This window comes from Hippoglossus stenolepis, chromosome 14, assembly GCF_022539355.2.
Source record: "Hippoglossus stenolepis isolate QCI-W04-F060 chromosome 14, HSTE1.2, whole genome shotgun sequence".
Taxonomy (NCBI): domain Eukaryota; kingdom Metazoa; phylum Chordata; class Actinopteri; order Pleuronectiformes; family Pleuronectidae; genus Hippoglossus; species Hippoglossus stenolepis.
In genome coordinates, this window is record NC_061496.1 from 16416903 (window position 1) to 16444783 (window position 27881).

Here is a 27881-nt window from a genome sequence, read left to right on the forward strand (position 1 = left end):
ATAGACAGATAAATAGACAGATGTTCATTTTCAATTTCTCATTCTCATTTTATCTGTCCGATGGAGCACTTTGTAACATTGTAAGGGAAAGTTCTATGTGTTTAAAGTTTATAATCTGTATTATTTTTGAAAAAAAACGTGACTTTATTATAATTATTTTCGACACTCCAGTATACTCCTATATACATATTCCTTTTCTGCTTGGCATTCCTACTCGGTGTTTTCACACTTTACGAGTCAACATTAATGCTCTTACTGTTGTGATAAGTGAATCAAGTCAGGATCCTACTTATCGTTGTAATGTACCATTGTATTTTTGTATTTTGACATTTCACCTCTATACTAATCTTCACAATAGAGGAGCCCCTGATGCTGTGGCCCGCAGACAGTCTGCACGTCTGAGAGGCTGGAATCTGTGTGTGTGTGTGTGCGTGTGCGTGTGCGTGTGTATGTGTCTGTCTCTGAGAGCTTATGCTTGTACTCCGTGGGGGCCATCTAGTGGCTAGAGCATGAACATACAAGGAAGACAGAAGATCGATCTTGATCCAGATTACTTACTTTCTGCGGTACAGGATGTTCCTCCACTCTTTAAGCAGAGAGATCCGGTTTAAGCAGAGAGATCCGGTTTGAAAAAAAGTGCAAAGTGGAAAGTTTGTGTAAAGTGTTTAGGCTTGAAAAAGTGAGCTGTTGAGAGTAATTACTGAGTAGATTATCATCATGGAATTACGTTTTTCTTACATCCTGTTACAAGAGGAGCTAGAATTCAACACCTACATTTCATGTTTAACGAACATTTAGGGTATTAAGTAATTGTTTGATAATTTTGGGACTCCAAATAGAATACATTATTTAAAATATTGATACAATTCAACAATATAATGTGTAAACCCCCCGTTTATCCTCATCTGTTCCAAGAATTAAATGGATTCTTCCTTGGATCATATCCCACCCCTCCACAAATGTTTATGAAAATCTGTGAAGTGCACAATCCTACTAAAAGTCAGACAAACAAACAAGCCAACAGCATAAGAACAAAACCTCCTTGGTGGAGTCAATAGGTCCAAACACGACAGTACAAACTCAGATTTTAGATACATTTTTAAATAACTTTATTCTGTAAGAATTCTCAAAGTGAGGGATGGTTTCTGTTCTTATTCAATTCCTCTTTGAATAAAATATTCTTTTTTCAAAATTGCATTGGGTTTCTTCTAAACAGACACCTGAAATGATCTATTTACAAAAGAAATCTGTTAACAAATGTATTAGAATTCATCTTGACAGTATACTCAATCCGCCTCACTCTCCCCACAACATCAAAATACTTTTTTAAAAATTTTAATTACAATGTTTTCGCTTGGTACAAAATATGCTGTTTCACAATATTAAATCAAGTCTTTTTCTTAATTATATCTTCATATCGCTGACAATGTGGGAGTATGTACAAAGGGAAGGGGAGGGACTGGTGTCATGTGATCTGATGCGGCGCCTCCAGCATCTCCATCAGGAAGGTGTCGATGGGCGTGTCCCCGATCAGCTTGAAGAAAAACAGATGCTCCAGGCACTTGAGGCCGATGGAGCGGAGGGCGGGCAGGCGGAGCAGCAGTTTAGCAAACCTGGGGAAGAGGAAAATAAAAACTAAAACCGAGTCTTCACATAAGCCATCATCAGTAAAATTTATTTTTTAAGTAATTTCCAAATTCTCTCAAAAAGAATTACTCTTCATCGTTTTTTTTTTTATCTTTCAATGTGTGCTTTTACTTCCCGGTACCTGTTGCCCCCAGCAGTCACATCAAAATTATCAATTGAAACCATTAAAGCCACCATGCAGCACCACCAAGCTATGGTTTTAATTTAATATATTTCAATTAAATTGTTTAAAGATATTTTTTATCTGATTATTTAAAGATATTTTTGGTGCATTTTGCCTTTTTAATTAGTACCAAAAACAAAAGGCTGGGTCGGACCACAAGCTGCAGCTGCTGCAGGAGGACTGTGTTTGACTGCATGAGTGTGTGTTGGTTGTGTGTGTTTATACTTCTAGGATTATACTTTTAAATCTAGAGCTGTGCTGCAATGTTTAATCTTCACTGCTCTGTACAACCGCAAAAGAGCAATTGAACAATATTGTTTAATGGTGATGGATCCGATCATGAAATGCATTTCCTACCTGCCAGGCTGATCTGGGTATTTCTGTTTAGTATATGACTCCAACGAGGCATAGACTTTTTCCCTCAGCCCCTCGACCTCTTGTGGGTTTGAAAGACCTTTTGCATCTGAAATAAAGCACAAATTCAAAGTCACATACAACCAGATAGGAATCACTTCTGTTCCACAAAACCTCCACCTGCATTTTAACCTATTTGAAGAAAAAAAAGGACAGAAACTAAAGCAATAATGTGTTTTTCCTGATCAGGGATAAATACACAGATTTACAGTGAAGACATGGAAAAAACACATCTGCTTAATAAGAAAGCAGTGGGAGAATATGTCACATTTAACAAACAACTCGGACAATTCAAAATCCAGAGATAACAGACCTGGGTTGAAGAGGACGATGGCTCGCAGGCAGCCGAGCTCTGTCTTATCCATCTGCATATCTTTCATTTTAGATACCAGCTCTGTCAGTACTCTGCAGGGGAACAAGACAATTACATCAGAGAGTTAACCCAATTTTTTCTTAAATTGACTAAATCAGTTGCTAACCAGTAATATAGATGTGCTTTGCCTCCAATTCTTAGCAAACATTTTGCCGTTTTCAGACATGACCTCCAGTAAATTGAGTCCGGGCACTTTGTATAAAGAATATGAAGAACGCAGCAGGAGTTTTAGAAATGTCATCAACACTTGCTTGCTCTGAATTTTCCATTTTCCAGCTGTACTCTCACATGTGCTTTCTCTGACATGTTCCCAACATTTGACTATAGGGGGCTGGCAGAAAAAAAGTGCCAGAAAATATCTGAGAGCAACTGACTCGGACATTTGCGTTCTCGCGAACACACCCTCTGGAAAACTTAAGATAAATGTCCAGAGTTCAGCGCAGGTCTGAAAGCTGCTCAAGAGAAACTATTCACCTCAACCTAAATGACACATCAAACACATATGAATGACGGTGGCCTGGAGAAACAGCAATATTTCCTTTACCTATGTCCAGAAAATGACTCAAACATCTGCAGTGGTTGTGAACAAATCTTCAGTTACACTTCCTCTTACAGTCATAGAGGTAAATTACAAGTATTTTGATATTTAAGTGAATAAACCTTGTGGAGTCAACAAACAGGTTAGCTCATCATTGCTTACTTTGAGCTTTTCAGTTGTTGCCATATCTGCTGCCTACCTATCAAAGATGGAGCCCACTCCTGCACTGTGGGCACTGCTTCTGTGGACATGGAGGCCCGTCGCCAACAGGATGCCGTCTTTTACCGTGACTGAGCGATGTGAGAACGAGGCGATGAGGAGCTCGTTCCAGCCTGGAAACAAAAAGGAAACAACTGTGACTTCTCCCACTTCCTGTCAAATCCTTATCTCACAGTCCATCTGAAGTTTCTGTACGCATCTACGTTTGTATGTTTGTTATGTAGCTGGACTATGCAAAAAATACAGAGTGGATTTCCGTGAAACTTGCTGGAAGGGTGTGTTATGGGTCAGGGAAGAACCCATTACATTTTGGTGCGGTTGTCTTTCTTTAAATTGAGACAGGCATTTTTTTTTTAACATTTTCCCAGATTTCCCCGGGAATAATTCATTCAAAAAAAAAAATCAGTAATGTTAGTACTGATATTCATGTGTGTGCAATTTCGTGCATCATGCATGAATTTAAGGGGACAGCTGGGCCTTGGCAGAGGTATCCACTTTACTGAGTGTGATTCTAGTTCTGCTGGAATGGTTCTGCTGTCCCGTGTTTCTCTTAAAACTGAAATAATATCGGTTAGACTTCTTCATGGTGAGTAATCTCTCACCAGCAGGGGGCAGCGTTGTTACAGCTGCAAACCGCCCTTCTGGGACTCAGAAAATAGTCCAGTTATATTTGGTTTCATCGCTCCATTTAACTACATGGCAAAGATGTGTTGAGTGACTGTGGAAGACTAATAATAGAGGGTCTGCCTGAGGATGAATAACTGCTGGGGCATAGAAAGGCGGCTGTGGCTCAGGGGTTAGAGCGATCGTTCTCTAACCAGAAGGTCAGTGGTTTGATCCCAGTCTTCCCTAGTCCGCAGGCCGATGTGTGCTTAGGCAAGATACTGAATGCTTTTCTCACAGAGAAAGTGCTGCACATTTGCACACGTGCTTTGAGTTTCAAGACTCAAGAAAAATCTGTAAATACAGATCATTTACCATTTCATGCAAGGAAATGAACCTTTGTGTCTCTCTGCTTCCACATTTCAGTTATTTACACAAATGCTTGCTGATGGCGAGGGTTAGCGCGGTGAGCCCACCTGCTCGTAGTAGGATGACCTGGTCATCGAGCGGGAGTTCGGAGAAGTGCGGGATCCTTTTGGCCCACTCCACCAGGGTGAAGAGCTGCTTGTCTGCTGCCTGGCAGATATTGGTGACGGGGTCGTTCGTCTGGAGGGGAACGAGTAGATGAAACGTCAAATCGACAACAGCGCTGGTGAGCAACTTCGCTGACATCTGAACATGTCTATCAGCACCCAGAGCAGGTGCAGCTGAGACTATCTCTTAGTGCCTTGTAAACCCACAAATTCCTCTCAAGACCTGTGAAGGTTTCAGAAGTCAGTTTCAAAAATGATCACAGAGTTCAGTTACCACTTGCACAGTGTCACCGGAGCTCAGCAGCAGGGGGAAAGATTTATAGCAGGGCTGTTGTGTTGGATTACATGTGACTGTGCAGGTGTACTCAATAAAATCAGTGTGTATGTCGCTGTTAACTTATTGCCCTATCAGAATAAAGGTTAAGTAAAAGGTCAAATTATTTCTAAATGTAAGACAACACAGACAGACGTCAGGGCAGCTGTCAGCAGCACTGACAGGAGTTTGTCTGAGTCATGAAGTTACAGTAAAGCCTGTAACTCCATATAATCCAACTTCATTACCAATCAGTAACACATGTAAATCATGGATCAGGCTGCGTCAGTGTAAATCTTCACTTGCACTGATCATCATCACTTCAGCTTCAGGACCAACATCATAAAGAAGAACGTTTTTTACTTACGCAAAGTTGTTGCTCAAAGTAAAGATAGTTCATGGGTTTGGGCAAATCTAAATTCTATAACCAGATTCAGCATGTGAATATGTAGAATATGTAGGCGCGGGGGAAAAGATTTTGGTTTGTAGTTTGACCAATCACGTTTGAGCAGACTGCGGTCGCCGCAGGTCAACAGAGCACGAGGCCGAACACACTGATGCATCGGCTATAAGCTTTTTAATATATCTGCATTCGAATACAAATTGCTTTTATCTTTTTGTCTACACTGGAAGCCCTAAAACATAAGTCGTTGCCCCCAGAGGCTGCTTCGTTGTCGGGCTTTAGCTGATTGGGACAAAGCTCTGCGTCTGTGATCCTTACAGAGTTTCCGGGGCTGCCCTCGATGTACGTCTCTGTTTTGGGCTCCACCGCCAGCTCGGCATCCAGGATCTTGTCAACAGGCATCTCCTCGTTGAAACTGCTGGTAGATTCCACCTCGATCTCCCCCCGCTCCTTCCCACGCTGCCTCTCTTCCTGCACCGCTGCACACACACACAGACACACAAACAAGCGCATATATTTAAGGTCAAACCACCCACGCTTAATCTTCTCGTGCAGATATTCATGGCAACATCCCTGATACAACAGTTCTCTGGAACCTTAATATAACCTCTGAAGCAGATTCCCTAGAATACAATATATCCTCCACATCTGCTTACTCCTGGAACTGTGGACCACATTTACCGGACAATCAAATATTCAAATCCAGGACTAACATGGTCACGGTTGCAACATGTATATTTATGTAATTACACAGTATACTAAAGATGGTTGTGCATCATGTTAAGCCGTTTTTCAAACATGAACTCCGGAAACATTTTTAACTTTTCACATATGAAGAACAACGCAAGAAATTGTCCGAGGCCGACGCGTTCATATCAACAGGAGAAAACCCAGAACTATCATAATAAATTCCGCTCTGGAAAAAACTGTGTATTTGTTTACAGCACATCGACACTGGCATCAACAATTGAAATTAAAATTCCACTGCGTTTTTTTTGTTTTTTACAGCCCACTGGCTCTTGTCGCCAAAAGCTCTCCATTCTTGTCTTTCCAAGTTTACATTTTCTGTGGCGCCTTCTCAATGTATGGCACCTTTTTTTGATGCTGACACATTCGTATTCTTGTTTTGCAACTGCTGCGTGTTAGAAATGTCACGTACACGCCCCCACTTGCTCATTGGGAATTTTCTGGACCTTCTCACATGGCGTCACTTGGACATTTTGCTAGGGGGGCTGACCGGACAAGTCCCGAAAAATATCTGGAATAACTGACTCGGACGTTTGCGTTCCCACGTTCGGCCCCTCCGGAATATTCAGTGCATGTCTGAATGCTGTTTGAAAAATGTTTTGTATCTTGGGAAACTTTGGGATGAAATATATTCCTACAGGTTTGAACAATTCATGTTTGTAATGAAAACGCATGTTGGGTTATAAAAAAAAAAGAAGAAACTCCTCAGGCCCACCTTCTCTCTTCATGCCCATGGCCAGGCACTTCTGGTAGCGACAGTATTGGCAGCGGTTTCTCTGGCGCTTGTCAATCAGGCACTCCTTCATGTCTCGACACGTGTAGGTGAGGTCTTTTCGGACGGTCCTCTTGAAGAAGCCTTTGCATCCCTCACAGCTGTACACACCGTAGTGCTTCCCTGTGGAGACAAACACCACCACATCAAGTTCTTCTCTTCACTCAGCATTGAACCTCACTGTACTTCAGGTTCACAGCGTGGATTATATATATGTTTGGAATCAGGATTGGATGACAACAACAACAATAGGCGTTGCCAATAACAACCCTATGAAAAACCCATTAAACACAAAAACAATAGAGCTGTGAAGAATTTAGCGAGAAGAAAAATAAAACCGGCAAAATGCCTGACCTTGAAATCCATGTGTTATCTTTCCTCCACTCGTCTGTGTGATAATGTTTATGTGGGAGTGGAAGTGCAAAATGTCCTACTTCCTCACCCTTACCTGAGGAGCGGTCCCCGCAGATGGCACAGATGTGCTTGGACATTCCCCCGGGGCTGGTACACTGGTAGTTGATGTTCCCCAGGTTCTGCAGCCCCGGCGGAGGCTTGATGTCCTCCGAGCTGCTGACGCTGTTCATAGAGTTCATCTGAGGATGCCAGGAAGAGAGAGCAGAGACAGAGGTTGAAGCTGAGGTGGCCAGAACTGAGCGAGCGGAGCAGAGAAGGAAGCGCAGGGGAAGTAAGAAGTGAAAAGTGCGAGGCAGGTCTCATGATACTGCCTCTCTTCCTCTATTTTCTCAGTTTGTCTTCGGTGTGCCCATATTATCATTTTCTCTCCCCACCCACACACTTTTATTGTGAAAGTGTCGCAGGGTGCGATCACATGCTCGCGCAGTGGGCGGAGCTGAGTCTGCTGTCTGAGGCTTGTCAGACAGGTTTCTCGATGTTTGTTGACAGGGAGAGGCGTTGGGAGTCACGTGTGCAGAGGGTGCAGTTCTCAGGCACGGACAGCAGAGGGGGCTCCTGCGTAGGGTCTTCAAACTCGGGAGAATGGAGGAGATTTGAAGTGTTAAAGGTGTCGATGCTTCTAATGTCTGCATCAGGCCTAGTTCTCATTTTGGATTTATGAGCTTCGTTTAGCAGCGTCCTCGGCGGTTTGAGAAAATTCACACCTAACATATTGAGACTGATGTGTCTGAGGTCTCACGTGTCACTAAAGGAGACAAAAAGGTGTAAACAACCCACTGAGGTTAGAATAAGTGAGACCCTGCAGCACTCGGTGGAGGTAATAGAGCCTGTTCAGTGAGATTCATAACATGTTCAAGGCCGGGGCAACTCGTCTGACTTCCTTCGACTTTTTCATATCTCTGTCTCTCTTATCTCCTCCACGCCCTTTGACCCTCTCCTGCCGATCGAGGGCCAGGTGGGACCATGGGACGCGTGCACGTGGTGCACATTTAGGTTTATTTGTTTGTGTATGTGTACACGTCAGCACTCCCTTGGAAGCAACAGGGCTGACCTACATATGCCCTCCCGTCCTATATATTTGATGCAGCTTGACGTATAGGACAGTCACCTCAGGCTCTTCCTATCACTTATTTACGAAGTGCACTTTCTTTGCGAATATCCTCTAATGGCTGAGCTGAACTGAGGACTCCGCGGCTGTGACCTCACAGCGGAGGAAGATTATACAAGAGTTTTTTTTTTTCTTTCTTTCTTTCTGTCTTTCAGTTTTTCCCACAGAACGCTAGTTTTCTACACCGCCACTGGCCTCTTCATCTATAGATGCCCCAAAGCCTGGCAGTCACACTTAAATGAGCATTCAGCCCCCTGCGTATTCGCTCATCGGTGAATCAGTACCGCACAGTGATTCCTCTTCAGTGCTCAGTTTTCACAAATAATTCATTTTACACATGTACAGCTTGAGAAAAATAAGCCTTGTGTTGAACTCAAACAGTTGTTCAGACGCACATTCAGTTTCAGACGGACAACATATTGGTGCCAAAACGGCTACAAGCACTGTATGTGGATTATTGATGCGTCATACATTCTTTATACCGCACATGGTATGAAGAACACACTGCATCATATATGTAAGGTTTACTCGTTTACTTTCATGGGCCAGACGTGCAGATCCACTCTTCAATAATCTTGTATTTCTTAAATGAACTAAGAAATCTATAATCCAATCAAATAATATCTGGTACAATTGGTAACCGTGTCGTTGTAAGATTCACTGTGCAAACAGATCAAGCTATTCACCAATATTTGATCAGTGGAGAACTTAATCTAATTAATCGGATATGAGAAATTTAAATGAAAAATTATATTTTAACATTTCACAGACCAAATAATTTATAATTAACTGAGACAATAATTGACTGATTAATGAATGTTAAAACTAATCCTTGGATGCAAATTCAAATTAATACTAAAATAATTATATTATTCCCACTGAGGTCACTTCATTTGGAGCAGCTTACACAGGCAGGTACAAGGAGCTAAATGAGGATTAAGAACATATAAGAATAGATAAAGAATAAATAATAAAGTTAATGACAATAAAAAAGTTGTTAAAAAGTGGATAAAAAGATCTATATGCTAGCTCTAAATTTGAACAAAAATACAGCCCTCTCCCGACATGCATCTCAAATCACAGGATTAGAAGCTGCCATCACTCCCAAATTGTGGTGGCAGTAATTCATTATACAAATAAATACTATAAAAATAACTGAATGTTAACTGTGAGCTTTACATGGTTTCTTTGCAACCAAAAGCAGCAGTGAAATAGTCAAAGGCTCAATTGAACTACGAGTTAAACCCTTTGATTGTATATGTAAACATTCCTGTAATTTACAACGTCAGAAAATACTGATTAATACTTGATAAGAAGAAGATGAGAGCAGAACACTTGAATATCCCCATCATGGATGTAGAAGCGTAATATTCAATATGCTTGTGTTCATTGTTGTCACCCCATGACAGGCTCGTGAACTCCAGTTAACCCATGAAAACAGTACGACACGTTACACGACACAATGACCTGATGGCGGCTTGGTCACTGGCTGTCGGTGAGCAGTCAAAAGATGGTGACACCGAACAATCGTATTAACTCTGACGGTCCCTAAAGGCACAGATCCATACTGTGATTGAAGCAACGTATATTGCTGTCCGCTGCGCCCTGCAGCACTGGCCTCAATCCGGCCTCTGAAGCACAATATGTGTGTGTGTGTGTGTGAATGTGCAGAAACACACCATCGTCAAAGCATTAAGCCTTGTGGGGTTTGTAGTTCATTCTATGGACCACTTAAAGCAAGTATTTCCATTAGCCCTCTGCTTCTCTTGCAGTCCGATATGCCAAAGAGTAAAAAAGAGCAGTCTTGTGCTATTTATAAATATCTGCTATAATAACCAGTATGATGCTGTAAAAGGAGATTAAACCGACAATACAGGACAAATAAACAAGAGAACACGTGTGTTTCCCTAGTTGGACTGTATCTCTTAAGTCCCCTTGGCATAACAGGAGCAACGCAGAGCCCGCCAATGACCTTTAGGCAGAGACGTGTAAAGGTCAGTAGAAGGGGAGGGAACAGCAAGAAAACCCAAGGTTTGCCTGCCAAACACATTGGATATGGCTAACCTTCAACATGCCGACCACTGCCGGAGATTCCAAGAACGGAAGGCACATGATCGACCAAAGAACATGATAGTTTCACGCAGACAGACTTTGCAAAAATAGTATTTTGAAGGAAGATAAATCTCTGTTGATGAGGGTGAAGCTATGAATAGAAGGCCCTGTCTGATTTTAAACAAGAGGGCCATTTACAATATTACATCTGGAATACACCAAACATCATAAATTGATCATTTTATTTAAATTAACCTTGAAAGAAGTCTTCTAAGACAACGTCCGATGACGTGTGTCACCACCAAAACACTTTCCTACCTGTGGACTGCAGAGAGGACCAAAGTTCATGTTGGGCGTGGACGGCAGCGATACACAGGGAGAGCCCAGGGACGATGTGATGACGGGGTAGGGTGAGGCCAGGCCGTTCATCGACGAGCCCAGGGTGGACATGGGGGACTGCAGGGGCCTGGAGCTGCTGATGACTGACGGGTGCCCCACCATGCCACCCATGGGGGGCGGGTGGGTGTGGGCCGCACTCATTGGCCCCGTAGAGTCTGGGGGAGAAGGAAAGGTGTGTTAGAGAAACCGAGTGAAGACGATTTATACAAAATACAACAAATCCTGTATTTACACTGTAAATCTTTTATTCAGTCAGTACTGGAGTGAAAGGTAAAATATGAATTAGTAAATAGAATTACTGTATGTTGTACCACAATATTACAACTCGTCGAACTTAGGCATCATAGAACTTAGTATGTCACCTTAAAGTCAACATGGTAAATGTTACTTTTATTACAAATTAATTTAAGTTTTAGAACACATAATCTCAGCTACGTATACATCTGACGTCCATGTCACTGTGCAGTTTTCTTGTCCCTAAATAGAGACTTTTGGAAATTCTGCCGGAGCAGTTTTAATTTTAAAACTCCAGGGTTGCGTTTTAGTGAGAATGCGCAGAAACGTAGACTACAGTGATGCAGACGACCTCCTTTGCTTCCTCAATGGGTTTTATCAGCCACAACATATCCTTGACTCTTTTCCTGAAGCCTCTGCTAATCGGCTTCGACTACCAGTAGTAAACGCAGTACGGTTAACAAATAACAAGCGTTGCAAACCCTAATTATCAGTAACACTTCCACCTACTCATTTGTCCAAGCAAAAAAAAATCCCTGCTTTTACTTTTTCACTATTGTTGTTTCTCATTCTTATTATTTTTCGCAACTTAACAACAAACTGCAGACAGGACAGTTTGCTTCCTGTTTACAACAGCACACACATGCCCAGTGTACATGGATGGTCTTGTGATATGCTTCCTCAGTTACGTTAGTATGGACCATAAACTGTATATAAAGATGGATGACATGACAGCTCCCCAAAAGTGAGGACAAAACATCTTGCCTCCTCCATGTTAACAGATGAACGTTTTTTTTTCATAAATATGGTTCATTTCATTTTAGGTTGCTCTAGTCACACTGATGTTTGTTCAAATGCAAATTTTTCAAAAACGGGGTGAAAAGTCATGATTGACAGCTGAGACTGACTCACGATTGGTTGCGGACCTTGCAAATCCACTCTACTATCACTACTGCTCAGACTCTGGCTCTAAATGACATCACCATACAGCGCAAGATGTCGACGCCCATATACGATATCTTGGCTTCATGTTTTTACAGCGGGAGGAAGCCATCATTTCTAGAAGTGAGCTAAAATGCTCATCTTATAGCAGCACTGAGCAGAGAGGTGGGAATGAACCATATCATTAAAGCTGTGGGCTATAACATAAAAACAATAGGTAACACCTTTTACAATACGCAGTCATTGGGTCCATTGCTATTATAAAAAATATTGACAATAGCAGCTTTAAGTTCTCAGAAGAGCAAATCCACCTGATAATCACACTTCAAAATGAGTGGAACACTTTGATTACGAGCGCGAAACATACCGTATGGGGAAAATGACATAGAAGTGGAAAAACTGATTTCCATTTTAATGATCAAAAGTGTAAAAATACATTGCTGACCAACAGTGCAATTTGCATGGATGCAGTCAGAATGTTGTGTCCACCTGATTCTGGTCACAGGGTACTGATTTTGCTTTGCATCCCTTGATGCAAGCTGACAGGCTGGCATTTACATAGATGACCTACTTAGAAAAGATGTCAGTCAACTGGGTAACAGGGTGTGGTGTGTAATTTCATGCATGTGCTGTAGCTGTGAGGACACTCATTCACCATCAAGCAATATTTAAACAACTGACGTACGCATACTGTATGTACATGCACGGAGCAACATGTAGAGTACACATAATTAATACGTACAAATACCGCAGGCTGTCACATGCTCTGGTACAGACAGATGCAGTGAACAATGTGTCTCTGGGCTAATGTCAGTGACTCATGGGAGTGAATAAAACCATTTCTCCATGGAAAATGTTACTGATGAAGAGTGACATACAGTATGTCAACGTGTGCAAGTTAATGGTTGGATTTCTCAGAATGGCCAGAAAATGCAGAAGCTTCTCCTTGTGTGTCGGTGAACCATCCCCCACCCACCTTTACACACACACACACACACACACACACACACACACACACACACACACACACACACACACACACACACACACACACACACACACACACACACACACACACACACACACACCACACACACACAGTGTGATACTTGGCCACTGTTCTTAGTTAAATGTCACATTCCTGTGTGTCGTGTGTGTGTGTGTGTGTGTGTGTGTGTGTGTGTGTGTGTGTGTGTGTGTGTGTGTGTTTGTGTGGGCGATGGTATGATACCCTGACACACAATGAAAAGCACCTGTTTGAGTTTATGACAATTTGAAGTGAAGGTAATTTCTCTTCTTTTCCTCCCTCAAAGCTCAACAGGGTGGGAGATCACAGTTTTCATGTATGTTGCAAACCAGCCAAGAGGCTACATGACAGAAGTAACAACTAGGGCTCTGCAATATGACGATATGTAAAAAAACATTGATCTTCTTCTATTGTAAGCTATCGTTAATTCCGTTTGGCACAAATCAAAGATTAAATATTTTTTGGATGATGTTCTGTTTTCATCCAAATAAAGAAGGATACAGGCAGGAACTGAATAAAGGCAACATAAACAAACATGGAAGAGAGTGAATGTGACAAAAAATGTTGGAATCATAAAAATGGGCTAAGACTCTGACCAGCCAAGACAAAACGAGGAGCTCGTACCTAGAAGAGAGTCTACTTCTGTCTCACGGACATGGTTTAGGTATGATAGGTCTGACTAGAAAACCATGATTTGAACATAATGCTGCGGCCCAGTCTCCACAACACACGCCGGAATCATGTCAAACAGTACTGAGTCTACGGATGAGAAGAACCACCCTCAAAACAAACCACAAACTCAAGATGTTGCAAGAGGCGTTCACCTGCAGCTCACGAAGATGGAAGAAGATAACAGCTGCCATAACAACATACACCTTTAAAGACATGGCCCTAAAATTACAAAGTCAATAAAAGGTACGATTAACAAGATGATCTGTGTGTTATCATACAATTACCTCAATTAGGATATGAGATTTAGGCCAATAAACATTTCGTAAAACATAATCTAGACTAACTTCAAGAAAATATATTTCTTAAGATAATTTTGTTATGATCATTTCATTGGTCAGGAAATAAAATTCCCAGTTGACAACAACGCAATCCTTTGTCCCTTGAAATTTTCAAGTAGGAAATAAACTTTATATTAGCAAAGAGTCCCGGTTGCATCTCCCAGTTAAAGATGCAGCGTGACTTCCCTGTTCCTGTCCCAAAGTCAAAATGTGAAAAAGAAATGTTTTACACGTCAGCTAAATGAGGAACATCCAAGAGCTAAGAAGAAGAAGAAGAAGAATTTTAAATGAGCCAAGCAGTCTGGCACGAGGAGTCCTTGGTCATCATTGTAACTGTTGTTGCACAATTTAAGATACAAAGCAATGCATATTGTTTATTTCATCCGAGGGAAATGCTAAATGCTGACACTTTGAGAAAGTATTCACAGAACGATTCCAAGCTCTTCATGCTCTTTTGCAGTAGCTGTCAGTTTTGTTGTAAAAAGAAAAAGATGGGTTTCTTTTTATTTTGACCTAGTTCTGAGAAATAACCTAAAGTTTCTGCCTGTCAGTTTTCCTGAAGTGACAAACGTTTGCAGCCTTTTTATAAGTTAGACCGAACCCCTAGCTGAATGCTTTGGAATGCTCTGATACTTAACCTCTGGCAGTGATTAAGTTTCACATTAGTTTCTGCCCCACTGGAAATGAGAAGCGTAGCCTCTATTTAAAAAGAAATGGAAAGTATGAGTAATGCAACACAGTTGCTTTCAGATGTCAAGGATTTGGGGAAACAGTCAGAGGAACGTCACATTGTCTGCCTGCATGCAGCACTTTGTGCATTGAGACACTCTACAACACACAGCTGGCCATTCAGTCCCTCTCTGGATGCCAAGGAACAGATGTTGTGCAACTTCCTGTTTAGCAGCTAGACTATAGCCTCCACCCCCTCTCTCGCTCGCCCACTTTCTCCAGCCCTCCATGAGTGATCCCTGGCAGCCAAATATGTATGGGGGCCTCCCTCTCTCTCCCACAAAGCTGACTTGATACAGGAGATATATTGCACTGCTATGCACTTTAAAAGCAGTCAACACTTTACACTGGGTTCTATGGTCTGTGATTCTCCAAAATGCACAGCTCAGATGAAGAAGTTCTACAGTGCCAGGCGTGTACTCCCAACTTTTTGGAGCACGTTTTCCTCTAATCAACAAGCTTACATAATGGATGAGCACAGGATGGGTACACCGTGTACTGGCTCAGTTTGTGCACTGACCCCCCTCTCTTTATGCGCACGGCAAATTCCCTCCGTGGCTCATAAGTTCTATTCTATTCTGGAAGTGCTGAATAGGAGATCCAGCTCCAGCTAACGATGTGTCAACGGGCTGTCACGATCATCCTGGACCAACACGTATCCAGATGTAGTACATGGCAGAATGAAGGTTGTGATATGGACCCACCGAAGACACACGCACAGCAGCCCTTTTTCATCTTACACCAACCTCGCACTCAAAAATCGGTCAAATTGCTACATTTCGAAATGATCGGAATTAAAGATATACTATTTAACAGTTATTAATTAAAATGTCTCAAAACTATGTTACATATTTTGTGTACTTACATCATTCAAAATGTTGCCAACAATGTTCAAGCTCAGAGAAATCCACCATTTTATTCAAGGTGATCCATTTTAATTGCGTCATATCAACTTTACTTGTGGCTTTACCTGTCTCTGCTGTTACTTCCGGGGCAAAAGACGGGTGATGAAGAAAAAACACTGCTAGCCAGTTAGCCGGTCGGCTGTTTTTTCCATACACTGTTTGTACTTGTCACTCGTAATGGATTATTCATCGTTGTTTCCTGCGTAACATGAATAAAATGTTCATACATGATTTGCGCCTGAGCTGCACTCCCTTGATCCCACGTTGCTTCAGGACAACATCAAACTCTGCCTTTTGTCATTGTTTTAATTTAGAAACCCCTAGTGGCCAAAGTTACATAATTGTACATTTAATGGCAAGAACCCTCTTTAATGCTGTAGTATTTATTTCACTCTACTAGTAACAAGATCTAACTAATACTGAGATGATTGATCGATTATCAGTTTTTAAAGTGATCTGTTAAGCAAAAGAAAGCCTCTGTTCTAAAAACAACATTCTCTGATCCCGGCTATTCTAATGTAACTACTAAATAATGGGCAATTAAATATGTTTGGGTTTGAGTCTGTTCGTCACACAAGTCAAGCAACTTCAAAACACATAACCTTGAGCTTAAAGAATTCCTGACATAGGGGAGTGTGTGTTTGTGTGTGTGTGTTTGAGAGTGTGTATATTTGGAAGGAGGCCAACATGTTCAGCGGAGGAAGCATAAATTGGCCGAGAGCGGCTCAAAGGGGCCTATCCTTGAATGACCCGACTCAACCGGCTGTTCCATCTCCATTCTATGTAAATCACATCAACACAAAGAAGCTTCTGGAATGTACAGCCGCGTCACACGTTACGCGGCAGAGGCACAGAGGTACAGTAAGGGGGAGGTTGTTCGTATAGACTGTCTGAGAAACACTCCTCACAGCTCTCTGAGTTCACAAAGATTTAGCTGCCGTGCTTCCTGTCAGTCGTTGTCTGAAAGCATCAGGAGCAAACAAACAGACAGAGCGGCGAAGGGCACCTTTGACCGCTGGCGTCGCAAATCAAAGGTCGCCTGTTACCAAACTCCTGAACTGAGTTTGAAAGAGGGTCTATCTGCAGTAGTCAACAATGTACAACAACAACGAATTCACATTTACGAACTTACTTTTTAAACACAAATTGTATTTTCTTTCTTTTACACACAGGTAATGTTGTTATACTATAATGCAAAACAATTAATTGATTCATTATTAGTTTAGGTAAATAATCCTAAATCACTATAAATCCCAAAATCTTTGAGTTGTGGACTGTAGTTTGGGGAAATTAAATAACCTGAAGGCATCGCTCTTGGTTATGGACATTTTTCACAACTTCCTGGCATTTTATATTAAGACATTTGGCAGATTAGTTTACAATGAAAATATGGCCAGACTAAACTATGTAACTTTGGCCGATGGGGCTCTTTCAATCAAAACAAGAACAAAAGACCTAGTTTGATGACGTCGTGCAGCAGCGTGGGATCATGGCAGTTGTTGTCTTCACCACCTTTGCCGTAGAAAATCTACCTGACGTGACTCAGGCACAAATTATGTTCACAGACGAGGTGCTGTCGTAAAGTTTCGTTCAAGTTACGCCGAGTTAAGCAATGAATGATCATGATCCATTACAATACAAACAGTGGAAGGAAAAAAGAGCTGACTGGCTAACAGTGTGTTTGCTTTTGTCATTTGTTGTTTGCCATGGAAGTTGTAGCTGGATATAAATTAACAAACCGTAACCTTGAAGATATTAGGGATTTCTCTGGGTTTGAACGTGGTTGGAAACATTTTTGATAATGTCAGTACACAAGTCAAGATAATATATATAACATAGGTCTAGTTTTCTTTAGACATTTTAATGAGTAATTGTTACATATTACATCTTAGGTATGCAGCATATCTAACTTGTCATTTAATCACGATGCTGACATCTGTATGTCTTATTTTACAATGCAGACAAGTGATCAAAAACAGAGCAGCAGTGTAAAACCATTTCTGGTTTCCTGCACACACAGAACCACGACCACATCATCACCATCAATCAGCTGCTGAGGGCGGACGGAGCCAAAAATATAACCACAAATGCATCACACTGATCTGATGATCAACAGGTTTACAGGAAACATCGCAGACCACAAACTCTCTAAATCTTTCACTGTTAATTACTGGGTAGTGACTGCATGGACCACTCCACTGTGTGGTAATTCAATAAGCTCATGGCCCACTAACTAATAATATCTCTGTCTGAAGAGCAGAGCAGCACTGGGAGGCTAAAGAAGAGGGAGGTGGAGGGGGGGGGGGGCAGTATGGGATAAATGACCGAGGCGGGGACAGTAGATCCCGAACACCAACAGTCTCAATACCTGCATGTGTCGTATTTGGGTATGTGTGTGTGTGTGTGTGTGTGTGTGTGGGGGAATACACCCTAAAGTAATCAGATGGACAGCCTGCAGAGCTCATCAGATACAGCGCATATGTAATTAAGAAATCTCTTCGCTGCCGGTCCAGCTCACTAGCGCTGGCCCTGCACCCTGACACACACACACACACACACACACACACACACACACTAACACACTTGTCTTTTGTCACATAAAAAAAAAAGGAAACAAATAAATTGTCCACGCACACGAGCGCCGAGTCGCCACCCTTTAAACATTCATTTCATTGCTAAATGAGGTTGATGTCTGATCAGTTGTGTCAGTAAATCCTCTTATCCCTGGGTAAGTATCTGCAGCTCAGCAGGCCAGCTGTCAAGAAGGCGGGAGCCCGAGGAGGAGGGGACAGTGCCAGATTGGAAGGAAGGGAGCGGTGGATGGATGGATAGACGGACGGGATGGGAGGATGGATGGGGGAGGGTGTGTGTGTGTGTGTGTGTGTGTGTGTGTGTGTGTGTGTGTGTGTGTGTGTGTGTGTGTGTGTGTGTGTGTGTGTGTGTGGGGCGCTGGCAGGATGCCACTTGCCTCCCAACACTCACATGATCCGACCACCACACACACATGCACCTAATCTCTGAGCCTGGCTGAGAACATTAGATCATCAATTGATTTTTCTGCCCAGCTTTAGTAGATAGAAATAGTTACTGGTGAGAGAAAACATATATATTGTAATATTCTCTGCTGTTACATTCACAGCACGCTGCTTCAAGGACACCTGTTTATGTTCCGAAGGCCTTTTCAGAGAAAGTTACACAGCTGAAATTCTTGCTGAAAACTTAAGGAAGCAGAAGAATGTTTTCCCATAAAGTCACACGGCTGTGACAACACAAGCACTTCAGCTCGTGTAGTTCTCTGACCCTAAATTCTGCCCTGTAGTGAACTCTTCCAGTGAACTTGCACACACTATCCGTCAAAAGAAGAGAAATGAACTCTGCTGCCTTTCCCCTTTATCCCCCTATCTCTGCGTTTTCTCCGTGGCTTAAAATGAGCAAAATAAATTCTCATTCCTGCTAATAAACATACATAACATACTGTATTTCCCATATGTAGGTTGTTGCTGCAATCACTGTGAACCTTTTAACCCAGAGGGATCAATGAGGAGGCAGCACTGAGGCAGGGAAAAGATAAAGATTGTTTTGCAAGTGATAAAAAAAGTTTGGAACTTAAACAAGAAGAGCTAACACGAGTCCGCTTGCACAGACAGAACAGGCTGACCACGCAGTCCGGTAAAAACAAACAAACAAGTGGACTTACTGGCCTAATGCAAGGGCATCAGCCACTGTGACTCAGTCTGAAAAGAGTTCCTAGAAGTAGTTTCTTGCTGTTACAGAGGCTGGTGAGATGGGGATGTGCTGTCCACACACACACATTGTACACACCAACCCATTCATCTCATGCTGTGACCTAGTGAGTGTGACCCGGGCGACCTGACCTTTGGACCTGTGACCAGATCCTAGAAAGAGAGCAGCAGCAGCTCTGTACAGCGACAGTTACCTTGAGTTTAGACATGTGGTGATGTGGCATCTGAAACATGCGTGTTCAGCACAGTTTGTACAATAATTAGCATTAAACATAGAGAAAGTCTGAAGCGGATGGGAATTTCTGTAGTTTTGCCAATATTTGGTCATATATCAAAAGTATTGGAGACCTGGAGATTTTCACTCGATGATGATGAGAGACATTTCATTCATTCTGGACCAAAGTGCTGGTCGGTCTGTAGCAAATGGAAAAATTGATTGTCTGCTTTAAAAATTGGCACGTTTAAGATAAATTGTGCCAAATGTAGATTTAATGACTGAGAATAAATTACTGTATGATCTAACTTTTATTAAAGGATTTATTAAACCATAATAGATTGTTTTTATTTTGATGAATTGTTCCTAGTATTAAAATTGAGGTTCAAGTGTATATTTAGCATGTCATCAATAATCACTGCAGCAGACAATATTATGGATTTAATCAGCTGTGTCGAACATCCTGCTGAGCTCAGTTTAGATCCACAACAGAAAACCCAAACATAGCTGTGGATAAACACATGTGTTTTGTCCTTTTGGGTCAAAACTGTAAAATGCTTTGTGAATACTGGGCACTATATTCTCAATCCTAACTTCACCACAGGCCAGCTGCTCTATCTACACATCACCCAACACAAACATCAGCCAGTCAACAGGCTAACTACAGTAAGTGTGTACGCAAGCTCTCATCAACACCTCCCTAGCACAGGAAGGAGGGAGAAGAAAGATAACTCATCAGAGCGAGCGCTGATGGAGGGATGCAGGGGGCTGACAGACAGCAGACACACAGAGAGAGAAAGCAGAATGGAGCCGGCTAATAGGAAGGGACATGTGTCGAGAGACAAACAGATAGTGAAGGACAACGCAATGAGAGCTGGAGGCGTCCCTTAAAGCTGAGTGGCATCCACACTGACCACATCTGAAACCTAAAGTGAGTCACAAGCTCTTGATGGTAACGTGCATCAGCGAGGCCTTGTTGGTCAAAATGATCCAGTGATTTTAAAGGTAGCAACTAGGTAACTGGAGCCAATGAGGTCATGGCATCTATATATATCACAGTGTATAACATCAAGAAGCCATAGGGGAAACTGAAGATTCTGAATAAATTCAACAGATGAATATGTCCTGCAACAGTTGCATGTTTCTCCCACTGGGGAAAGAAATTCAAAACAACTTGTTCAAAGAGTGCACAGGGATTAGAGGCATTACCGCAGTGCATCTGTGCAGTGTTTAGCTTTTAGTCCTGAAAACCACAGTGAAACAGTGCTGCAGACATCTTCTAAAAAAACAAAACAATCCCTACGCTGACTCCGATCGTTGCATTTCAAACAACAGACACACACACAGAGGCAGGAACAAAACCGTGGCTACTCACAGTGACCATAACCTATCTCCCTCCCAGTGCTTCCTCCAGTTGCAGGTGACGCCACAGGGTGCCACATGCCTTCAGTTGCGAGTGTCGGCACAGGCAAGGGCGCCGGTCACTCAGGACCAGGACTCAGACGCGAGTGATGGCTTGGTGACACACTAGGGGAAAAAAAGAAAAAAAAGAAAAGACGTGGACACTCTGGACATCAACCACTTTTCTGCACAGGAACGGCAGGGTCGCCTTGGAGAAGGAGAGAGGGGAGGGGAGGGGGGCGTCGGCGAGGAGCAAAAGAGGCGGAGTCCACCCGCGCCGGTTATAGGATTACCCAGATTATCCTTCCCCAGAGATCAATCCCACAGGAACTGTTTGCTGCCCGACTGCTGCACAAATCAGCTCTTCCACCGCCCACTCATCTCATGTCTCTCTGTCTCTCTATGAGCGTTGGTAAAACTATCTGTACAGAGCCACCTGTTGTAGTGGCAGAGCAGGGTGACTGGCACGAGGAGGGAGGGTGGTCACGGTGGAGGCGGGGGGTCACGCTTAAGAGTAGAGTATAGCCAGAAGTTTCCGATTACTCCTTCTTAAAAGGGATCAAGAATAGAGAGCATGGGAAGACAGTGCCACAATGATGTTGCTTTAGTCTGCAGAGGTTATTATGTGTCATTGACATTTCTTTTGACATTTTCTCCCTTTTTTTTTTTTAGAATACTCATCACCGAACGCTGTCAAATATAAGCGTGGTATACATGGGACTTGAGTGTCGAAATAGGAAATGACATGAGGTTACCGGAGGCTAAAGAATTCTCTTCAATCTTCCCTCAAAAACATCTGTAACTCGCCTTCATGCCAAGAAATAGATGTGCCATGCATACGTGCACACTCAATGGTACTGTAGTGGCCTGTGTGCACATTGTTAGTATGTTTGTGTGTTTAACAAGTGTTATAGCATTCCAGGAAGTCAGGAATTGTCCTTTTCAGAGCTGCAGAATGGTCGAGCAAAGCGAGGTGAAACCCCACAGGCCAAAAATATAACATAAAGGCGACGAAGAACAATGCATGACAAAACCCTTGGGGAATCTAAATAAACTGCATGCAGGGATACGTTCGATCTTTAATCTGATGCTTGTTCTGAGCGCACTTTTCAAAGATCTTGATAAAACGGTTTTAGCGAAACAAATCGGCCCGCAAACAGTTTCTTCGACAAAAACCGAGGCAGCGCACATTCTTGGCCATGGATGTATGTCCTTTCACTATCAACAGAAAATAGCCTTATCCAATGAATGTGAAATTGGCACTGATTTAAATCTGCAGCTGCCGCTCTTAATTTATCCTGCCGTCCTATCAAATGCTCGCCCCTGTCTTGTTTGCATCGAAGGATTGCATCAAAAAACCTGAGACACCTACTGCAGCATGTGTGCACCTACTTTACTTACTTGACTTATCAGAGTCTTGCCTGTGCGGTGCACCTGCATGTGGCTGGATCAGATGTCTATACAGTGCTCGAGGGATAGCCACTGGTAACTAGATCCCCCTCGGTGACAGTAACCTGGCAAGGGACTTCGACTCGGGCCGGACACTAGAAGAGGAGCAGACAGCCGCGGAGGAGAGACGCTCGCTAACTCAGACTTCACGAGTCCCGCAGGGAGAAGCGAAAATAAAACAATCCTCTTTAAATCCACGCAGTGTTATAAGAGTGCGCCGTGGCCCACATAAAATCTGTCAAATTAACCCTGAGAGCCATAATTAGCATTCAGACATGCATCGAGCACTGTGAAGATGTGGAAGGAGGATAACGGGTGACTCTAAATTTAGGTTTCATCTAAACTTTGTCAACTCTGTCATTAGTGCCATCATGCGTCTACAAATACAAAACAAGTAATAATTGCCCCATTAAACGGATCTCAGGAGGACTTTTTGGAGGAGGACGGACACAATCATGTGTAGGAGAATGCAGAACACAAAAAAGGGTAGAAAGCCGAAAAGAGGAGAATAATTATGTTTTTTTTACGTGCACGTTAATGGGTCCAACCTTGCAGCTGTGGGTGGGAGGTAGGGCTAGCACACGAAAATGAACCTCGGAGCACTCAAAATAGCAACGAGGTTTACTGCATGTTCTTCATGTCTCTCAATGGAGACGTTTAATGAGCTCAAATGTACTTAGCTATTACCTGTTGCTGCCATTTGTGCTCCGGCAGGGCAAAGAGCACTTTGGCTGTTCAAGTTAAACCAACTTCTACTGAGCTATAAGCCTCCCCTCATCAATCCCACTCCTGTTACTGTTAGCAATGAGCTCCGTGGTGCTTAGACTTTCTAATCACATACTCTCTTTGGGACTGGGTCAGGTTACAGGGCTGCAACACGTGGCTGTTTTCCTTATTGATTAGGTCATTGATTGATTTTATGAAAAAAACGAAGCGGTATATCATGTCAGAAAATAGTGAAAAATTCACATCGCAAGTTCCCTGAGCGCCTGTTGATGTCTTGTCTGGCTAATAATCCAAAATTAAAACAGAGAAAAGATCCAAGGAGCTTGAACCTGAGAATATTCTGGGGTTTTTTTTCTTGATATATGAAACAACTAACACCCAAATGCAGTTTTTATAGCTTTTACCTCAATACTTGTCAATAACTACATATAAATAAAAATAAAACGAATGACTAGAGTGTCACTCAATAGAGTGCATATCAATCCCAACGCCCAACAGTCCCTTAATGAAACCACATTTATATTCACGAGATCTGGATTTTCATTTTGATCTGCACCAATGTTAAAGAACGTGTAAAAAAAATCCTCGATCCGCCCCTTGATCCAGATCCACACCAATATTTTATGGGTCGTTCCCTGACCAACACATTCTCCCATTAAGTGTTTTGACCACCTGTGCAGTAGTTTTGTTTGGAAACAAACAAACCTACAAACAAAGAGATGGACAGAGGAAAACATGACCTCCTTGGTGGAGGTAACAAACAATCCAATCTCTGAGCCCATCGTTAAGCCTCTGGGGGTTAAGGCTAATATTTCAGTGATTCTGGTATAGACAGTGGATATCCTGGCCAAGATTCCATCTCTGTTCACCGTACACTGTTTACAGTCCGACTAGTTTATTTTACCACACGAGTCGGACGTTTCTCCACACAAAACAAACATTGATACTTTTTGTTGGCGTCTTAGGGGAAGACGACATTTTGGCTCATCTCTATTAACAGCTACCTGCATACGAAAGCAGATGAATTAAAAAGGCGATAGCTGATGCATTTCAGTCAATGTGTTCTACCTCTTTTGTTCTCCACACCGACTGTTAACCTGCGGGCAAGCAAAGCCTTCTCAAACACGATCGGCCAAATTAGAACAGTAAACTGAAAGTCTTCCAGCCCCAACATCTTGTCCTGTGCCTACAGATTCTGCACATTCACATGAAGAGTCTGTTTATACAGATTATAAACAATCCAACGGACAGGGGTGGAAACATAACCTCCTTTGTGGATATAAATGGTCAACCAACCGTGGTTCTCCATCTAAAATTTGGAGCAGTGATTATTGGTAATAATGTTGGTTTTACAGACACATCAGCAGATATTGCACCATATGTGTGCATGTGCAAATAACAACTCTTTTTGCACTCAGACACGCTGTCAGCAGGATAACTCAGCAAGTTTTTAGCTTTATGCCTTACATTTGATGAATTAATGCAAAACCAACATGCAGAGGGAAGTCTCATACATAAGTATGTGTTAAATGTGTGCTCATGTGTGACAGGTATGTTGTTTTTGGATTATTAGCAAAGAAATAGCTTAATTCGTCTCATAACCTGACACCGCTGCAGCCCGTAGGCTTTTCAAGGTTCTCGGCTTCATTAAAGCTGGAATTAAATCAAGGCTTTGACTTTCTTCACTAATGACTAATTAATGGAAATTAGCCCTGCAGAGAATGGCCTCCTTACGCCCCTTCTTTTCCCTTATCCTGTTCTCACAATTAGCACCCACTCACACACAATCAAGACACGCAAGTCTTTTTTACACTGGAGCATAAATACACACACACACACACACTCAATCAAAAGTGCCCAGGAGTAAACCTGCCGCGCGCATTGTGTGCTAATGCATGTGACAGCGTTGAAGGATTGCAGCTCTCAAGCTACAGAATCCTTGAGTAAATACCTGCAGAGAGCCCCACCCTCTCTACCTGTGTGGCTGCCTTCACTCTGCAGGAGTGGGTGGGGAAGGCTCTGTGCTGGGATCGGCCATTAGAGAAGCAGGTTTTAATACTCCTGGGACTTCACAGTCAAGTTTTTAACACCCACATTCTTTAAGTCACAAGATATCGTGGTCACATTTTATTGCCGTGCATATAGGAAGTCTGCATGCTAGCAGGCGTGGAAATTTAGGCACGAAGCGTGTGATTGAAGGACCCTCTCTTCTCTCTCCCAGTATGTGTGTGTGTGTGTGTTTGTGTGTGTGTGTGCGCGCACCGGGAGGTGAATCATTGACCCCTGGCAAGCGATGAGAGTTCACATCAACTAGGATGACCCCTTTCTCCACCTCCACCCACCCCAACCCCCCTCTACCCTACACTTCCCCTTTATTTTGCTCCCTTCACTCTTTCCATTCCGTTCATCCTTTCGGCCGTCACTTCCCTCATCTTTGAGCTAAATAAGTTCCCACATCTCAAAAGTCAGCGTGTCTAGAATCACTTCCACTGATGGAAAATAAAGGTGTTTTTTTTTTTATAAAAACACTGAGAGAGAAAACGCTGACTGTGCTGGATGCCCGGGGCAGGCCTGCATCAAACCTGCTGAAACATAACATGTCTGGGAAAAGGTGAGTGGATCACGAAACAATCCGCACATAACCACCAGTCTGTTTTTCTTTTTCTTTTTTTGACTTCACACTGCCTCGCCTTCGCCTCACTCTCATGACAGATTCCAAAGGGGGATCATCTCCCATTTCAAGAAATGCTTATTGTTTATGGCCCTATTTTCATTATCAGGTTCACTGTGTGGGCTGTTTATACCAAAATACATCATAAATAACAGTCACGAGCCAAAACACAGACCGTGGTTGTGGCTTTGCACTAAGAAAGAACTCATTGACTTTTTAGAGTAAGTAAATGTACGAAAAAAGATATGAACTGTCCTCGTCTAGAGTTCAACTGATACCGGTTTACAGCCACTGCTTTTCGAACTGATGTGTTTATTCCTCATATTTTCGATGCTGTTAAGTATTTTTATGGTTAAAAAAATGACAAACATGCCATGTTTAACCCAGATTGCCTCTGTGGGGCAGAAGAAGCTGCAGCGTGGATTACTGTGGAGCCTAAAAACTCCCCACTGAAACCAAGACTGAGGACATTCTTTGAAAAGAGAAGCGTTTAAATGGTAGAAATGCATCAATCACAACCAAAGTTAATGATTTTGCGAATGTGCCAAAACTTTTATCCCACACAGAAATGTTCCCAACTTTTAAAGACAGTTTTTCTGTAGCTACAGCCAGAGGAAAAAAACCTTGGGATTATTAGCAGAGGAGAACAGGACATGGTCAATAACAGACAAACTAAACTGAAGTACACCCATAATCAGCATAAATCTCGGGGATGCCTGCACAGCCTGATCAGAGCAAAGTCTTTTAAGGCAGACAAGAAAGCCTGTGTAGCCCAGGGGGACTATTCTGTACACTGTGGGCTTCCCTGTTTGCCGCTCTCCCATCCAGATGTCTCTCTCATTCCCCCTGGGAAGCCACATTCATTATGGAAACAATTTTCAGCCCCCTCCAAATGGTGCGGAGATATCTGCGATAACATAAAGCGGCTGCTCAAAGACCTCTTTTGTGATATTTGTGTCCTTGTAATGCCACACTAATATCTTTCTTTTCTTTTTTCCCCCCACTGTAAAGGACAAAGGTCCAGAGGCGCATTTTCTCCTGCAGTGGTTTGTGAGTGAGTGTATTTTGTAGGGAGAAGAAGAAAAAAAACATCACATGATAAATGATGCATATAGTGTGTGACTCAGTGAAGCTCAATAAGCCTCAGACTCCCTCTCTCTCCACAGTGAGTCTGATCTAAGGAGGTTTCGCTGTCACCAACACATACTGCACACTTATTAGGCACATAGGCCTCCTTCTATACATGTATCCCACATGATGCCATTTCCTTATGCCTGTGGCTCTAGCCGATAAAAGGGGGGAAGCCATCAGCTGGTTCAAGTTCAATCTTTTACAGAGTAAGAACTCACATCAGGTTGTCACTCAGCTGGATCCAGCCACAGCAGCAGCAGCAGTGACCAGGGCGCGTCTCTCTCTCTCTCTCTCTCACACACACACTGTTTACTATGGTACAAGTTTGTTGCAGAAATCCGCCATTCCTCCAAGGCTCCCTTATAAACGTGCACGTCCACCCCAGACCAATAAATTCTGCGTTTGTGTCTCGAACTGTTTAGTTAGAGACGTGCGACAAGCTGCCATAAATTACATAAGCGCAATTAAAGTGCCAACCTCTGACCTTGCCTGACCGGCGCGACCACCGCGATCACCTGACTTTTTGCAATTGGCCGCATTGACAGTTTTTGCACACACACAAAAAAAAAAACAACCGAGCGAAAGAACACGATCACTGACGCAGGAGATCGGCAACAACACGCGGGTTCAGCGAAAGTCCGCGGCGTTAAAGTGCTTTTTGCGCACGGAGAGAGACCGGAGCGGACTGGGGAGAGGAGACGCCATGAAACAAACGCACCCCTCCTCCTCCTCCGTTCTTCTCCCACTAAGGCAAAAAAAAAAATGCGCAGCAGCACCACAGTCAGACACGGATCCAAACGCGCCGTAGAAGTCGTACTTACTGAGGTGTAAATACGGATCATTACTGTCCATACTGTGCGTGTGGCTTGCGTCGGTTTCCTACAGTCGGTGCCGCTCCGCATCCCAGCGCATTCCTCTCCCAGGCAGCCCGGCTGAACTCTGCTGCGAGGCGGGCGGCTCTACACGGGGGCCCAGCGAGGGGGGGGCGGCGGCAAAAACAG

The 27881-nt window shown here is 42.9% G+C and overlaps 1 protein-coding gene across 3 annotated transcripts; it reads right to left on the reverse strand.

Moving 5' to 3' along the window:
• Positions 1-1085: 1085 nt before the first annotated feature.
• rxrgb (retinoid X receptor, gamma b) lies at positions 1086-27860 on the reverse strand. Of its 3 annotated transcripts, none has more exons than XM_047342861.1 (11): positions 27702-27860; positions 20878-21029; positions 10618-10853; positions 7168-7318; positions 6669-6848; positions 5525-5685; positions 4434-4563; positions 3335-3467; positions 2538-2629; positions 2168-2273; positions 1086-1613 (listed from the first exon to the last, which is right to left on the reverse strand). In XM_047342861.1, exons 2-11 carry the CDS (start codon positions 20942-20944, stop codon positions 1466-1468), a joined length of 1404 nt encoding a protein of 467 aa, XP_047198817.1. In that variant the 5' UTR covers positions 20945-21029; positions 27702-27860; the 3' UTR covers positions 1086-1465. The 3 variants fall into 3 exon arrangements, with proteins under 3 accessions (XP_047198817.1, XP_047198818.1, XP_047198819.1); XM_047342862.1 differs by having other exon boundaries at positions 7174-7318; positions 27702-27859; XM_047342863.1 differs by lacking the exon at positions 20878-21029 and having other exon boundaries at positions 27702-27859.
• Between the last annotated feature and the right edge of the window lie 21 nt (positions 27861-27881).

Excerpts from the sequence above, each read along its gene's own strand:
- rxrgb (XM_047342861.1), bottom strand. The coding sequence starts at position 20,944 with ATGTGGCACCCTGTGGCGTCACCTGCAACTGGAGGAAGCACTGGGAGG. Across the intron at positions 4,564-5,524 it reads AGGGCAGCCCCGGAAACTCT|ACGAACGACCCCGTCACCAA; the intron begins GTAAGGATCACA and ends GTTCCCCTCCAG. Across the intron at positions 2,274-2,537 it reads CATCGTCCTCTTCAACCCAG|ATGCAAAAGGTCTTTCAAAC; the intron begins GTCTGTTATCTC and ends GCTTTATTTCAG.